General features: G+C 37.9%; 2 protein-coding genes across 2 annotated transcripts; both read right to left on the minus strand.

Annotated features, from left to right (window-relative positions):
• Positions 1-3,896: 3,896 nt before the first annotated feature.
• Positions 3,897-10,653, minus strand: LOC117317745. Its single transcript, XM_033872655.1, has 5 exons — positions 10,293-10,653; positions 8,464-8,629; positions 7,286-7,422; positions 6,620-6,773; positions 3,897-4,368 (listed from the first exon to the last, which is right to left on the minus strand). Exons 1-5 carry the CDS (start codon positions 10,339-10,341, stop codon positions 4,191-4,193), a joined length of 684 nt encoding a protein of 227 aa, XP_033728546.1. The 5' UTR covers positions 10,342-10,653; the 3' UTR covers positions 3,897-4,190.
• Positions 10,654-12,673: 2,020 nt separating this feature from the next.
• LOC117317741 lies at positions 12,674-16,861 on the minus strand. The gene is made up of 3 exons (XM_033872650.1): positions 16,196-16,861; positions 15,274-15,412; positions 12,674-14,692 (listed from the first exon to the last, which is right to left on the minus strand). Exons 1-3 carry the CDS (start codon positions 16,803-16,805, stop codon positions 14,617-14,619), a joined length of 825 nt encoding a protein of 274 aa, XP_033728541.1. The 5' UTR covers positions 16,806-16,861; the 3' UTR covers positions 12,674-14,616.
• Between the last annotated feature and the right edge of the window lie 1,211 nt (positions 16,862-18,072).

An 18,072-nucleotide genomic window follows, 5' to 3' on the forward strand; every position in this document is an offset into this window, starting at 1 on the left:
ATATATATATATATATATATATACACACGTATATGTTCGTCCCTGCTTTGTATTTGAAATTGTCTTCCTCTGTAAACTGCAAGAAGTTTTTGTTAGCTTGATAATATTAAAGTTTGTTTTAAATTAAAAACAAATTGGTTATCGTTTTGCTAAGTTTTCATGAACAGGTATTTTATTGCAAATTTAAGTTGCATTTATTAACACTAACCCAAGTTTACTCTGGCCCCGACACCAGTCATGGACATTCTGACTGATAGATTCACCTACAACAGACATTTATCTGTTAGAATGTCCAAGTCTACGGGGACCAGGGGGGATAGGGCTGATATCTATTGATGTGAAAAAGAGAAAGAAGCGATGAGAGAGGAATGTAAGCATCATGTTTTACGTTTATTGGAAAATCAAATTTGACAGCCCCCCCCCCCCTCAGAATAAAACTTAATATTTTATCTTTTATATTTTTTTCCCTTCACAAACACCCTTTTAACAAATCAGAAACAGTATTTTACCAAGAAGGAAAAGCCAAAATAATTTATACTATATGAATATATAATTGTATATATAAAATATATATTTTGAAACAAGTGATCGTTGCATTTTCTTTTTTTTAAATTGAAGCAATCACTTTAAATTTTTACTATTTCAGCCAAGCAAATCTAAACAGAAATGGTACATGTGTGACTACATGTAATAGATATGTGATAATTGATAGGAAGAGTGGAATGCAACAGAAACTGCATGAACTATTGGTACTTGTAATATCCTGCATAAAGAAATCAGAATATTTTTGGTTTTTAACTTCACATGGAGTCCTGTACTATAAAGATATTACATGTATATGTTATGAGATAGTCAATAAAATAAAACATTATATAAATTTCAGAATATGTTCTTGTTTTTCCTCCCAAGCAACATACACTTTATAATGTTACAGCGCCGACAGCTACAAATGTCGTCTGCATAAAGGACGTTTTATATATTAGTTATTAGGTAGAGTTAAATTGATGGAAATGAGCATGAAGACGCGTCACGTAAGTTTCACATCTTTGGAGTTCTCATTCTATGACAACCTGGGATACTTTGTCCAGAAAGTCTAGGCACATTAATAGGAACTGACGTTTACAATTGGCACTATCGAATGTTAGCTGGTCTGCTCCAAGAACTCACAAGAAACATTTCGTCATTCATGTTCAAAATGTTTATGAAACAATCTGCTCCGAATGAGTTTATAATGTGGGTCTTATTGGGAGAGAGACAATCATGTACAGTATATGTACGGGAGCTCGCTGGTCTTATTGGGAGAGAGACAATCATGTACAGTATATGTACGGGAGCTCGCTGGTATTATTGGGAGAGAGACAATCATGAAGTATATGTACGGGAGCTCGCGAGTCTTATTGGGAGAGAGACAATCATGTACAGTATATGTACGGGAGCTCGCTGGTCTTATTGGGAGAGAGATAATCATGTACAGTATATGTACGGGAGCTCGCTGGTCTTATTGGGAGAGAGACAATCATGAAGTATATGTACGGGAGCTCGCGGGTCTTATTGGGAGAGAGACAATCATGAAGTATATGTACAGGAGCTCGCTGGTCTTATTGGGAGAGGGACAATCATGTAGTATATGTACGGGAGCTCGCGAGTCTTATTGGGAGAGAGACAATCATGTACAGTATATGTACGGGAGCTCGCTAGTCTTATTGGGAGAGAGATAATCATGTACAGTATATGTACGGGAGCTCGCGGGTCTTATTCGGAGGGAGACAATCATGAAGTATATGTACGGGAGCTCGCGAGTCTTATTGGGAGAGAGACAATCATGAAGTATTTGTACGGGAGCCCGCGGTTTTTATTGGGAGAGAGAGACAATCATGTAGTATATGTACGGGAGCTCGCGGGTCTTATTGGGAGAGAGAGACAATCATGTAGTATATGTACGGGAGCTCGCTAGTCTTATTGGGAGAGAGATAATCATGTACAGTATATGTACGGGAGCTCGCGGGTCTTATTCGGAGGGAGACAATCATGAAGTATATGTACGGGAGCTCGCGAGTCTTATTGGGAGAGAGACAATCATGAAGTATTTGTACGGGAGCCCGCGGTTTTTATTGGGAGAGAGACAATCATGTAGTATATGTACGGGAGCCCGCGGTTTTTATTGGGAGAGAGAGACAATCATGTAGTATATGTACGGGAGCTCGCGGGTCTTATTGGGAGAGAGACAATCATGTAGTATATGTACGGGAGCTCGCGGGTATAATTGGGAGAGAGACAATCATGTAGTATAGATAGAGAAACAATCATGAAGTATACAAATTGTATGTACGGGAGCTCGCTGGTCTTTAGGGAGAGAGAGACAATCATGAAGTATTTGTACGGGAGCCCGCGGGTCTTATTGGGAGAGAGACAATCATGTACAGTATTTGTACGGGAGCCCACGGGCCTTATTGGGAGGGAGACAATCATGTAGTATATGTACGGGAGCTCGCGGGTCTTATTGGGAGGGAGACAGTCGTGTACAGTATATGTACGGGAGCCCGCGGTTTTTATTGGGAGAGAGAGACAATCATGACGTATTTGTACGAGAGCCCTCGGGCCTTAATGGGAGAGAGACAATCATGAAGTATATGTACGGGAGCTCGCTGGTCTTATTGGGAGAGAGACAATCATGTAGTATATGTACGGGAGCTCGATGGTCTTATTGGGAGAGAGACAATCATGTAGTATATGTACGGGAGCTCGCGGGTCTTATTGGGAGGGAGACAATCATGTAGTATATGTACGGGAGCTCGCGGATCTTATTGGGAGAGAGACAATCATGAAGTATTTGTACGGGAGCTCGCGGGTCTTATTGGGAGGGAGACAATCATGAAGTATATGTACGGGAGCTCGCGGGTCTTATTGGGAGGGAGACAATCATGTAGTATATGTACGGGAGCTCGCGGATCTTATTGGGAGAGAGACAATCATGAAGTATTTGTACGGGAGCTCGCGGGTCTTATTGGGAGGGAGACAATCATGAAGTATATGTACGGGAGCTCGCTGGTCTTATTGGGAGAGAGACAATCATGTAGTATACAAATTGTATGTACGGGAGCTCGCTGGTCTTTAGGGAGAGAGAGACAATCATTTACAGTATTTGTACGGGAGCTCGCGGGTCTTATTGGGAGGGAGACAATCATGTAGTATTTTTACGGGAGCCCACGGGCCTTAATGGGAGAGAGACAATCATGAAGTATTTTTACGGGAGCCCACGGGCCTTAATGGGAGAGAGACAATCATGAAGTATATGTACGGGAGCCCGCGGTTTTTATTGGGAGAGAGAGACAATCATGAAGTATTTGTACGGGAGCCCACGGGCCTTATTGGGAGAGAGACAATCATGTAGTATATGTACGGGAGCTCGCTGGTCTTATTGGGAGAGACACAATCATGTAGTATATGTACGGGAGCTCGCTGGTCTTATTGGGAGAGAGACAATCATGTAGTATATGTACGGGAGCTCGCGGATCTTATTGGGAGAGAGACAATCATGAAGTATTTGTACGGGAGCTCGCGGATCTTATTGGGAGAGAGACAATCATGTAGTTTATGTACAGGATTTCGGGATCTTTTTGGGACAGTCGTGTAGTACGGGAGCTCGCAACTTTGTGGCAGCCATTTGATACTGTTTTTATTTTAAGCTACACTTGTATGGAGTTGCAAAAGGAAGACGATTTATAGTAATACAGAGACATACCATAACCAGAATGCTATTTTAGTAAAGGAATCAAATATTTCTCATGTCAACCTGTTGCTCTTAATGACATTTCTAGATAGATCTTTATGTACAATGTCGAATGAAATCCGATAAATCAGGGAAGTAGAGGAAGTTCAATCAATACGGACAAGAATTTATTGATGTATATTTTATTTTTTCAGAAAGTACATAACTTTTATGCGTGTTGATGTTATGATACATCTTTAAGACAACGAAGGATACATTTGCATTTTAACCGAGATAATCGACTCCGATAATGAACACCTCAATCTTCAGAAATAAAGAATATTTGTATACCTGTTTCTCATTTACGTGATTATAGAATGAAACGAAGAAAAAGAAAAATAGATTACAATAATCACAACTTGCATATTGCCATTCATATAATGGAATATTACGGGATGGTAAATCTTTAGCTGTTTTGGGGTTAGATCTGATCAATAAACTCCGATATGTCGACATGGGCTCCGACACCATAAGGTTCCGACCAGAGGTTGTCGAGTACAGCGAAGATCTTGGCATCGACTTCCGTCGTCCCTTCACAGCTGTCTGGAGATGGCGGCGTATCTTTCTCCATGATACACCGAACTGTATTAGTCCGCCTTCTGAAACACAAGAATACAGTCTGTTTTTGCATTACGTATACATTGTCCTCTGTCGACAATTTTAGTGGCACCGTCCATAATATCATACGTATCTATCCCATTACGGACTATATTTTGTCGCGTTATGATTCAGTTAACCTAATTTAGTTACTGCGTTGGGAGAATTTGAACTCGACATTTGTACCCAAACCAAACGAGTGACGGTTGTTGATAACAGTTTCGTTAGTTAATTTTCAAATTTAGAAATAATTTGTACGCACTATTGACCCCTAGCATCACTGTCATATGCTAGCAGGATAGCACAGGTCTATATATAGTTTTTTTTATAGTATTGTTTAATATCCTAACAGTATCTCAAGCTAACCAGATATTGTCATTTGAATAATATAGACAGCCTCCCCTGTGTGCAAGATGCATAAGGGTGGTGAACGTGTTTTCTTCGTCATACACAATGTAGATGAGCTTTATCTCGATCTATGTCTTATGTTAACGTGTAAATCTCGCCATTGCGATAGTATAAATGTCTAATTACTGTTATTACGCCTACATAATGTATATGTCAAGAACCATGGTTTTAGCATCGTTCATGTCATCTTCGCTAACCAAGGGTTACTCAACGCTATGCTCCATTTCACCCTTGGCTTCGTTCATTACCTACCCACTGACGCCTCCCGCGTATGACCGTAGAGAATCGGCCGAGGTGTTCCGAGTGGTGAAATGGGGCATAGCGTAGAGTAACCATTGGCTAGCGAAGATGCGTTCATGTAACTGGCGTCGTGTGTTCACATCAATCGGACTAGTTCGGGCCTTTCCGACAAGCTCGGAAAAACACCCGAGTTGGCAATCGGAGACCCTGGTCCTTTTCGAATGGAGCAACTCGCAGCTGTGCGGAGGCCACACGGAACTTCCGCTTTGTAGGAGTCATACTAATCGGCTAAGGTATTCCGAAATGTATGGTCATAAGTGGCCAGCTTTAGAGTTTCGTATCATCAGTATGAGAAATAACTTAAAAAGATTTTTTTAAATTTTAATTACTGAAAAAAAAAAAAAAAAAAAATAAGATTTAAAATTATATTTATAAGGAAATTTTGAAGGAAAGCATCTAAAATTCAACGTACAACCATGCACTCAAAGGGGTCCCTATTTATGCAGCCCAAAACATGAATTAAATGATCTATTACATTTAAAAATAATTATTCCATGTTTATAAATTCCGAAAATTCGCAAGATAGTTATAGTGGAACCGAATCAATCCAAGCAATGGCATATCTGGAACAATCCCGAGTCTTCATTTTCTGATCAGTTATTCCGAACGTCCCGTTTACGTACTTCCTTTTGCGCTGCTCGTTCAAGCACGTGGCGGATAGGTAAGATTTGGCAAGTCTGTTCTTTGACAGTTCAGAACTTTAATCTTTCAAAATATGCTAAGGGTTGGCATTGTAGGTTCCTCACATGTAAGGCGCATGGATCAATCCAATGAGTTTATCTATGGTACCACGGTTTCGAGATATTTTTCGAGAAGTGGTGGGATAGTAGAACACATGTATGGGTTCATGTCTGTCTTGTGTGCGTTTCGTCCCAATGTTATTTTCCTACAGATAGGAGGGAATGACATAAATGAAAATACATGTCCAGAACACCTTGTTCGGGACATCATGTGTCTATGTCAAGAACTATATCGTAGGGTAAATGGACTGGAATGTGTCATTGTTGGCTCACTTTTCCTCAGGCTTCGTACACGTGGTGTCCCAGCAGCTCAATACGAGGTGCTCCGACAGCGCGTTAATGAGTGTCTGGAGCGACAGGTGTATGGTCGGTTTGTGTTCTGGAAACATAAGAGGCTCGTACCTTCTTGTCTCTGTGAAGATCAGGTACACCTAAATGTTGTAGGAAACAGGCGACTACACTGGTCAATGAAAAGTGCAGTCGCGACCTTTCTCAAGGGACGATTTAGATTTCAACAGATAGATGCTTAGGTATGCAGTAGTGGACCTGTGAATCATGCAGACACAACTCTAATTAAGGTAAATTATTATACAGTTAATGACGAGGAGTTCCGATTGTCGCAGACGGAGGCGAGGTGTTCCGATTGCGAGGTGGATTATTGAAAAGAATACCCAATGAGTTCCGATTGGTGTTCACAGGTGTACCAGTTCTCAATCCTCATACGACTTGTTCACAGCACGTGTGGAGTAATTTATGAGAATAAAGGAATTTGTATATAGAAAGTAATCGGTAAATAAATTCGTACCTTGTCCACCATTCAATACCCAGGGAGATATTCATTGACGAATCTGGCCTGTCGGGAATCTCGCTGTATCCACGTGGATAGCACGGGTTAAAGACCGTTCTCCAAAACCTGGCACAATCTCCCGTTAAAGCCGTTTGTACAAACGTCTGCAAAACTGTCAAAAGAAATGACATATTACTTCCCTTCCATGTCATTCATTGTAATATTCAAGGACTTCCGAGTTCATATTTCAGGACGTGTAAATTATCATTTCGGGACTTCTGAGTTAACAATTAAAGACGCCTGAGTTAATATTCCAGGTCTTTCGAATAAATATTCAAGGACTTCCGAGCTAATATTTAAAGACTTCCGAGTAAATATTTCAGGACTTCCGAGCTAACGTTAACGTTTTAAAAGGTATTCCGAGCTACTATCTATACAGACTTTACAGTTAATATTTACGGACTTCTGAGTTGACATTTTTAGGACTTCCGAGCTAATATTTAAGGGTTTTCGAGTTATGTAACCAGTGTATTTTCAAGGCAAACTCCTATCATTTAAATGGAGCCGGTTGCAAAGAAATTTGTTGCCTGTGGAGTTTGCTGTTTTTTGTTTGGTGAAATACTGGGACCTGTTTGTTAGTAATGCCTGCTACACACCCATTTATTAAGGTCTACGCATACTTACAGGGCTGGACCTGCGGGTCGACTTCCCCATTAGCTGTACACAGCCCTCCATTCTCTAGATGAAGTTGGTGCAGTTCCTCCTGGTTCGAACATTGCTGGGTATTTGAGGAGATACACGGACCATACTGCAGCAGTGAGCTATAATAAATGTACGGAACAAGATTCAACATTTTGATAATAGTTTTATTGAGAAAGATGTTTATGTTAAACACAAATGAATAACTAAAATAAAAATTAAAAAAAAAAAGAAATCAAGAATCAAACGTTTCCGAAAACTTCAAACACAAGGGCCGGCTGAGCTGACGCTATATACATTTACAGTAACTAGTGGCCAATAGTTGCAGGCAATCATCATGTAAATTGTTAGGTTTGTCAGATAAAAAATACCTCTATCGCTTTCGCACCAGTCATTTATAACCTTTATATAATATAACAAAAACAGAATGGTAAAAAAAAACCCCAAAACTTATGATCATAACAATGTCATTTTCTGTCTAATGGGTCCAAATCAGTCGGCTTTCTGTTCACATACAACTGGAAATGTAATAGCTTAGTCGTTGAAACATTCATAAAATCATTTTTAATTTATCCAATTGACATTTAGAACGATGTTTACGTGTAAAGCGCCACAGCGTGTGAAGACTCTACAGGTACCAGATATTAGAATACATTTAAAAACCAAACTGTTGCTTTTAAGCGTGAAATCATTCGAAGTGTTTGTGCTATTAATTCCTTATTTCTTTTGTATAAAGAAATATAGATATAAGTAAAAACAGAAGAAAAAATGATATTCCCACTAAAAGCAGAGAAATCTCATTCGTTTAGCAGAATGGGCCGACACACTTGTAGAACTCGGAAAGTTAATTGGCTATTAAACGTTAAACCCTATCACTGGAAAATGGGCTGCGATATCAAGAACTTTTGATCAAGAATATTGAAATAGATAAATAAATGAATGTTTTTTCCCCTTTTAAATAACAATCAAACAAGGACGACATCGAGATGATGACGACGGCGACGGCGGCGACTGAGAGAAAAAGCCAATCATTGTATTAGCCGTCATTTGTAAGACATTTTGCTTCTGTCAGACAGATGGATGTGTATTCCCTCTCTGTCGCAGGTGTTTCTGCCTTTCCTTTGACAATGAAATACATATATCGACTGTATAACTGTACATACCTACACCAAACATTGAGGAACACCTGTAACCCTTCTCTGGTGAAATATCCACCACTAAATAGTCTTTCACGCTCATCTGGAGTCGGAGCCCTCATTCCTAGACAATACAGTCGTTGAATGGCATTGTAGGAATTGCACACGGATGCCTGCGCAGATCCGTGTCCAACTGATTATAAGAATATTGAATTTTATCATCAAACAGAAATGTCATGACAATGGTGAAATTAAGAACTGATGTATTTTGACAACACAACATTTATTCCAGAAATATAAGAAACTTATTCGAATCTTCTTTGAAAACAGCATGTAACATACTAAAATTAGTAAATGTAAAAGAACTAGATAAAACAGGTAAATTTATTCATTTTTTTTAAGAAAATGGACAGAGAAATTAAATAGTTGAAACTTGAATGTTATTTTGTTAAATTATTGATATGCACGTTGTTTAATCGTTTAATCGAAGAACAGTTAATTAAAACTTCAAGATGAGTTTCATGAAATAATATCTCATCTCAGAAAAAAAGTGGCAAACACGTAGTTGATGCAGCATTCAGGATAAACTCTAAATACTTCTAATAAAAATTAACATTTAAATATGCTACATACATGTGTGTTTGTTACATATCATTTCAATAACATGGCAAATAAAAAAAGTGTGATTTTCACGACAGATAATTATAATACAATCAAATCAATATTTTTAATCATATAATAGAAACCACAGGCGTTTGCTTCTGGTTAGTATTTACAGAAAAAATAACCCTTCTCCTACTATAAACTTGAAGATCAGACGATGCACCGACTGTTGAACGGAAGGAGGCTTTTGATTGGTCGACAATTATAGTTCGTATTGCTTACAGAGCTGTCGACTAATCAGATTATCCAATGGATACCCCCTAAAATATACAGATCACCTTTTTCTCATCTTTAAATCATTGAAAGCCGGACAAAGATCCGTTGATATTTAAGGAGTCTAATCCAAAACACGTTAATAAAATTTGTGTACATTTCATATTTTAGACAGATTGAACTTAAATTCAAAGTGAATCGAATCTCGCACCCCACTTCCGGCTTTTCGAGTGTTACACCTTACTTTTAAGGGCTTATATTATTTCTATCAATACTAACCAGAAGCAGTCGCCATTGCAGAAACGTACATATAGTTATAGCTGAAACAGGAGCGCGAACACACCAAATTCAACTTCAGACAAAACCAACGCATTTCATTTTACACTTTAATGTTCTGTGTAAATTCTACATCATATCAATACTCATTTTCCCACGCCTTATATTAAAATATTGTATTTTTGACGCTTTATTTCTTTAACAAATATTCATAAGCTAGCCTTAACTTGATATGTATAGTTTTACTCTTTCTACTTTCGTTTACTCACACGAATATCCACATGTTAATGTGTATGGAATATACTATATATATTCATTTTAAATATACCGGATTTCACATGGACCGAAGCAGTTCGCCTGTTTATAGAATTGACCTGTTGTAGCTACATGTAGCTGGTCCATACATAGACTAGAAAATTCGAAACATCAATGGGTGTATAACATTTGCATACAAAGAAACAGTGATAGATCTTAAACAATGCTCTTACTTCTACAAATATCTCTGTTTTGAGCGTGAACTAGACGACAAAAACATCACAATGAAGCAAGGTCACATCTGATCCCAAAATAAACCTATTTAATTTTCCATAAAACTAATAGAATATGTTCATAATGAAAATCTAAACTACATTCGTTAAGACATAGTGTGATATATATTAACAACAGGTGATGTTTCTGGATATCAATGTCGATAAAATACTTACCATTTATCAAAAGTACAAAACCGAGGATGGCAAGTGAACCTAGCTGCATTTTGTCCTGTCAGTTGGTTAACAGCCCGGTCGATTGTAAACGTGTACACGGCGCCGCCAATACAGACTGCGGATGTTGTAAAAGGTCATGATTCTAAAATTACAATTCATAATCTAGGCCTAAGCGAGAGAATAAATAAATGGTTTTATCTATCATAATATATAGTGAGTTCGAGGGCCGGGCAGGGCCCGTGTCATGATAAATATATTACAGTATACAATAGAATACAAAGTCAAACACAGATCTGCTGTCTCGCTAGTAATTTCGCGGCTATATATTTAAGGATTGATTGTCAATTTTGTTGCTTGCATGGACTGATGAAGGGAAGTGAACCTCGTGCAAATGAAGTGAACCTCGTGCAAATGAAGTGAACTGCGAAGCAGTTCATGTACCATTTGCACGAGGTTCACTTCCCTTCATCAGTCCATGCAAGCAACAAAATTGACAATCAATCCTTATATTTACGTTAACCAAATTAAAAACTTCGCCACCAGATTGCAAAATTCGGTCGCAACAGTGTGACGTAAGTGCGTCACTTTGTAACATTGTTATACTTATCGTACATGTGTACACAGTAGTGGAACAGCAAACAGTCAGCTATTCTCGTCGCCAAGGCAACACAAAATATAGTGCCATACACGTTTTGATTATTACGATGTTGATACATATAAATATGATACTTTCAAGGTAAAATATTCTTTTATAACAAATATTTATGATATTGTATAATAAAAACTTAGCAATACCCATATAAATACGAATTTAAAGTGCAGTGTTGACAGTATAGTATGTGTGTGATTTGGTCACTCGAGACACAGGGACTCGGTTAAAAAATGAGCACAAGTTGGTGTCTATCTATGTAAGTGGGTGTCTGTGTGTATGTCTATCTTTCTGACTGAGAGTGTGTCTATCTGGCGGCGTGTATGAATGTCAGGGTGGGTGTCTTTTGCATGTGTGTATCAGTCTGTGTGTGGTGGTGCATCGGTGTGTATGTATGTCTCTCGGCACGTGTGAGTGTCGCGGTGTGTATGTTATGTGTCTGTCTGTCTTCCTGTGTGTCTCAGTCTGTATGTGAGGGTGAATGTGTGGGTTTGTTGTATTTGAGTGTGTTTGTCTGTCTACCTGTCAGTGTTTGCATCTGTGTGTATATGTCGGACTATGAGTCTATCTGTCTTTCTGTTTGTGGTATGTATAATTATTGAGTGTAAACAAGTTTAAGCTAAGCAGATATGAAAATTCGTTGTATAATAAAGTTTGTAATTTTATAGTCTGCTAATGCAAAAAAGTCTTTGCTCTATGCTCTGAGTGCAAAAAAAAAAAAAATGAGCACAAGGTTTTGAACGTGACGACAATTCAGTGAAATATCACATCATTAAAAACAGTGTGTATATACTCTCTAAAGCTTGGAAAAAATCGATTTTGTAAGGTTTTATAATTTGAATGAATGTTGGATTTTTAGTCTTTGGATTATTTATAGATGTCATATGTTACCCAAAATTCAACGCTGAACCCCTTTGACCGTATGTGATGCAGTCTAATAGCCGGGATATTCAGAGCTCGAGAAAAAATGTAACAATGTGGATTTTAGTCGCAGGTCAGCTGATGATGTACATGGTGTTCTTGAAATATTGGATTTCATTGTCGCACTGGCGTTTTGGGATGTAAATTCTGATAGTAAGTAAAGAAACATTGATTTGAAAATTGACGGTATTCGACGGCCGGAAACATGTGTCCTCCATATGTTTAGATTGAATCAAATTATGACAATAATGTGTCCCTGTTCTCGATATAGCATACTTCTGCTACCAGTCTGTTTTGTGTTGTTAAATAGTGTTTAAATTGAGGTTTATTTTCTGTGACCACTGAAATGGTATCAAGCATGACATTCGAGATACAGCTAACGTTAGACCTACTGCGCTACGTACTGTACATGTAGGTCATGAGCTCGGTGCTATCGGGAGTGTCAGTGTTCTGTCATATCCTGTTTTCTAAACTGTCTGCATTATACTGGCATTTTTATTAGCACATAAAGCGGCTATTCCACTTGTGTTCAGATACGTTTATAACAATGTTACACAATTCACAAAGTGAAAGTGCATTCAAGTCTGAGGCGGTACAGAACTCGATCGCCATTGTAAACTCAGTGAATGTATGAATTCACACGCCGGCAAGAAAGTGATTCGTCTCTCAGAACAGAAGCACGCGACCCAAAATCTTCAACGGGAAATGAAGTGATCTGAGTTTACTATGTTCATTGAGGCGGAGCGAAGTGAAAATGTAAATATATATATATATATATGTATATAGGTGTGTGGTATTGACTATTAAGGGAATGACACACACATTTTGAAAAATAACTTATTACCGATGTTTTCCATGAGTGCGATGCGAGGGTAAAAATGGTTTGTGCTTAGGAACAATAAAATGGATAATATTTACAAAAACAAATACTTATCCTGTCGTCTCCCCATCTGCATAAGAAAAAATTACACTGGATTATTTTACCTGCCTTAGTACTATTTCTCTCCGCTAGGCTGCGCTCATGAGACTGAGTTGTATTTTCGATGCGAAGCCTAGCGGAGAGTAGAAAAACTACGGCAGGTAATCCAGTCTAGGAACATATTAGACGATTTGAATGCAGTGACAAGGAAGAAACATTCTGATTGGTCAATACATGTTGCAAATATTTTAGTCTCTTTGTTAAGAGCTAATATCAGTGTTCATGGTATTATTACAAATCAGCAATATATTACCCTCTCAATATTAAACGGACAAATTCAAACGATTATACTGATTTGATGACTTTTTGATGATACTAATGATACTTCAAGAGTTCTGATATGTTCAATCGGATATTTGCCCACTTCATTAGATATAATGTACACAATAAGCAGTACATAATCGTCTTTGAGACTCCAGGGATAACGTTCACTTTCGCCCTTTACACACCTGAAAGATCACATTTTGCATCTATGGAAGATCGCTCTTTGCACCCCTGGGAGCTCACGCTTTGCACTCCTGGATGATCGCCCTTTACCACCATTTACACCCAAGGTAGATCGCTTTTTGCATCTATGGAAGATCGCAACTTGCATCTCTGGAAGACCGCCCTTTACACCCATTTAAAGATCGGGCTTTGCATCCATGAAAGGTCGCCCTTCGCACTCCTGGTAAGATCGTCGTTTGTATCTCTGTTATATCACTTTTTGCACCACTTGAAGATCGCCCTTTGCGCCCCTGGAAGAGTGCTCTTTGCATCCTTGAAAGATCAACCACTGCATCTCTGGAAGGTCGCCCTTTGCACCACTTGAAGATCGCGCTTTGAACTCCTGGAAGATTGCTCTTTGCATCTATGAAAGATCAACCACTGCATCTCTGGAAAGTCGCACTTTTCACCCCATGAAGATTGCGCTTTGAACTCCTGGAAAGAACGCCCTTTGTACTCCTGGAGAGGTTGTCCGTTGCATCCCTGTTAAATCGCCTTTTGCACCTCTGGAAGATCGCCCTTTGCAACTATTCTATTATGCTTCTGGTTTCTCCTTAGTCAAATAATATTTGTCTGCGCTAAATAGGCGCACTTTTAACCTCGAGACACACTTAAATCTCTCTTTCCAACCAGTAAAACCTGGTAATTTTGTGTCTCCGTAGTTATATCTGATATGAATTTTGTGTCTCCTTGGATACCTCTATTATACTTGTCAGTTTCCTTACTTACATTCCTTATGACAAGTGTCTCCCTAGTGCATCAGACCTGACCTATGGTTCTATTGTAGCGTCATTAATGTTGCTTTACTTAAGGAAATCCCTTAACTTAAAATTGCTCAAAGGAAAGAAAGCATTGTAATATTTAGATAAGTTCCTGCATTCATACTTCTGTTTAAATTCAGGGCCACATTCTCAGACAAGGTTTGTGATAAACGGTGAAAAAAAAATAAAAAATAAAAAATAGCACTTTATTTCCCAATCAATCACACCTTTTGAATGAATTTGGAACTTTACAACATCTTTTACAAATGTTCATAAGAAACAATAAAGCACTTCTATTTTGCCAATAATAACATTGTTTTTATTAATGTGAAACTTAACTTGTCTTCCATCCCGAAAATGTTGGATTTGAGACTTCTGTAGATATTTTACCTCTCGCGATGTGACCTACACGAACAAATACATGGTCTCCCTTGCTGAGAGCCAGTACGGTGGTGGCAGATGTTTGGTGCAAGTCTCCAACCTCGTCTGCGTCTGTGAACGAGTTTCCTAGTGCAACGCCATTTACAATCAGCTGTGACTGAAATGATGCATGCCGATCTGCCATGGGGTCCAAGTAATGACGTAGGTTCCGGACTCTGGGGCACTGTAATAATACAAACGTTTCGATGTATGTTAATAAGTTTTTTTCATTGCTATAGCAAACCACATAGACAACTGTATTCGCCGTTACAACAAAACGCACACACGACACCTGTCTACTAAGTATTAATACCTCTAAAGTTCAGCTTTAAATAGGTAAATGTTTACGTAAAGCGTGCTACTGTGCCAGATTATTACAATGTACAGTTGTGTCGTATGGGAAAATAAGTACATCTTCAATACCACGACAAATAACAAGTATTTAAATGGTAAAATAGGTTCCGAAAATGGTAAGAAGCACTCTCACACTGGTATTGTGCGCGGTGCGTTTGGTGTAATACCGTGAGGTGATGCATGAGTGTAGATTGATGCGGTGTTGTGATATAAGTGTTGGTGAGGTAAGGTTTATATGTGGTGCGTTTTGAGCTATGAGACGTTCGTGCTGTGGTATGGTGTAAAGTTGTGATAGGACGAGTGCGGTTCGGAGGTTCAGAGCTGTGCCGTACGGTAGTGTGCGATGATTGTTTGTCAGTTATAAAACCTGGTTCTGGCTTAAAGCTTAAAACACAATTATTAATTTTACACCTGTAGATGCCATCAAGTGGATTGTATCCGTCTCCTTGATCGAGCTGTTCCTGGTCAAAGACAACTGTTGAATGCGGACTAGCATCTACAGTATGTGAAAGCGAGGCATGGAAGGCAATCGTCTGTCCTGTCGCTACTCCTGGAACCAAGAACAAAAACTAATATAATTGTTTGATATATTATTAAAAGGAACTCATGCATGACCAGGGGAAGTATAAGTCTGCAATATAACTGTGATGTAAGATGAGACATATTGTGGAAGCCCTAGTGGCTATGTAAGATGTTACTTTATGTTACATGCAAGTTAGTCCAAATCATATCAAATAAAATAAACGTTGGCATAGTTCGATTGCACAAAAAGAAAAAAAAAACGAAAAAAGAAAATTTGTCATCGAAGATTAAACATTATTCTCAAATCAAGCAATTACTTTTTCTGTATTTAAGGTAGAAATATTACACCATATTATGATATAGTGAAGACGACCATGGGACTACTATTCTGACCAATGTTACTAAAATACAGCTTCTTAATCTTTTTCTGACATTTTGCAAACGTATCTTGTAGACGTAACCGCAATACATCACACGATGCATTATAGGTCATTTGTGTCAATCAGAACTATTACAGACACTATTTCATTACTATGTTGAAATCATAATTCATATGATGAAAGGTTAATCTATATAGACAATACACAGTATAAAAATAATTATTGAGCACAGGTAACAAGTCTGGTACCGTCTTTTAACTGTATTGCATTTTGGACTATGCATAGCTGACCATTTAAAGTGTTTGTTTTTGATGTCACTGTATTTACCTCTCGAAAAATGACAAATACCAACGACGTATTCGATAGTCTAGTTTTTCCGCAAAATACCAAAATCTAACACCCCAGAGCGAAAAAAAACACACAAAAATTACGTTTTTGTTGGAATCCCTGTACCTCAGTGTCTTTCAAATGAACACGGCGATGGCGGAACGTCTTCGAGGAAGTCCATTGTGGTTTATAGTCATCAAGTGAAGGGGTACCGAGTTGTGCAATGTGTGGATTTTGTATGTTTTCACGTTGAAGGATAGAAATACCGTCTGCCGATGTATTTGTGTAGTCGTGGCGTTTGTCAGATGTAAGAGATTCGTTGACGATAAATTTTGTCCTATGTGTATTTTCACGTGATGTAAACAGATTCGATGAATTAATGTCCTCCAAATTGGCGAACACGTCCGACTTCGATTCTAAGGTAGGTGTTGTTTGTCCTTGAATTCCAGCATGCTTAGAATTCACCAGTTGAAGTAATCTCACGTCCTGTTTTAACTGCATCATCTCTACATTTTGGTTCTGTAGTTCACTTTTAAGTTGAGCTATGTGTCCGTCTTTGATATTCATCAGACGTTCAAAATGGCCGACTTTCTGATTTACAAATATTACGAGTTCATTCCATTCCCGAGGTAGGAGTTCCTGGTTAGACACCCCAGTGTGTATTTGTCCAAATTCACAGGAAACACAAAATATTAGTAAAAGAATAACATACATATTGGTGGACCTAATCTAGGACAAATAACAGTCGTGGGATTTGGACGGCAGTATAATCAACGATTACTGTACTGGTCGCGTGTCTTATCTGTTGGTCTCTTGTTAACCCGGATCCATGGATTTCTACAGATTGTCATATGATAAGGTTAGCTCATGGTATGTTTAAAGTCGAGACTATATTCAGCATATTTTGTTAAATATGTTTTTGTTACTTGAAAAAAATACTTCTTTTTCCAATGGTTAAGTCTTTATTATACCATAATGGGGTTTTCCAGATATTTTTCTTCTTAATTTGTTTTACCCTATCACATTCATCAAAACTATTTTTACATTTCTTTAGACACTCCCGAATATATTCATTACCACAGGTGGATAGCATATGTAGATCAATAATAGTTTTTAAAATGACTTGCCATTTACCTGACTTCTGAAATAGCCTTCTTACCCATCCTAGCTTCAAAGAATCAATAAAAAGTCTAATATCTACCATTTTGAGTCCTCCATCACTGTAATCCTGTATTAATACATCCCTTTTTATTTTGTCTGTTTTACTATTCCACAAAAAATTAAAAAGTATCTGGCTAAGATTATTCAAAAAGTGATTGTCTGGATTTGGCAATGACATAAATAAATGATTCAATTGAGATAACAACAGAGTTTTGATGAGATGAATTCTACCTATTGGAGTAAGTAATCTCCTACTCCATATCTTAATAATAGATTTAAGTTTGATCAACTTTTTGTCAAAGTTTAATTTGGGAATTTCATGAAGATTAACACTAAATTCTATGCCAAGAAGGGTAAATTTTGCCATTCCCCATTTTAATTTTAACTCTGGCAGAAAAGTATCTTCACTATATATTTTACTCCCTATCCAAATCACCTGTGTTTTGTCTATATTCAATTTCAAACCAGAGATTTTTGCAAAGGTATTCAATTCAAAAATGGACTCCCTTAAAGAATTTTCTGAACCATCTAATATCAGAGAGGTATCATCAGCATACTGTGAGATTAGGATTGGAGTGTTACTAACATTTATGCCTTTAATTCTACTGTTATTTTTTAGTCTAATACTCAAAATTTCTACACAAAGGATAAAGATATATGGAGCGATTGGATCCCCTTGCCGACAGCCTCTTTTAATATTAAGGAAAGATGACAAATTGCCCCCTTGATTTACAGTAGCATTTACATTATTATGCAGTACTTTTATCCAGTTTTGTATGTCAGGACCAAAATTGAAAAATTTGAAAACCTTATCAATAAA

This window comes from Pecten maximus, chromosome 19, assembly GCF_902652985.1.
Source record: "Pecten maximus chromosome 19, xPecMax1.1, whole genome shotgun sequence".
Lineage (NCBI taxonomy): Eukaryota > Metazoa > Mollusca > Bivalvia > Pectinida > Pectinidae > Pecten > Pecten maximus.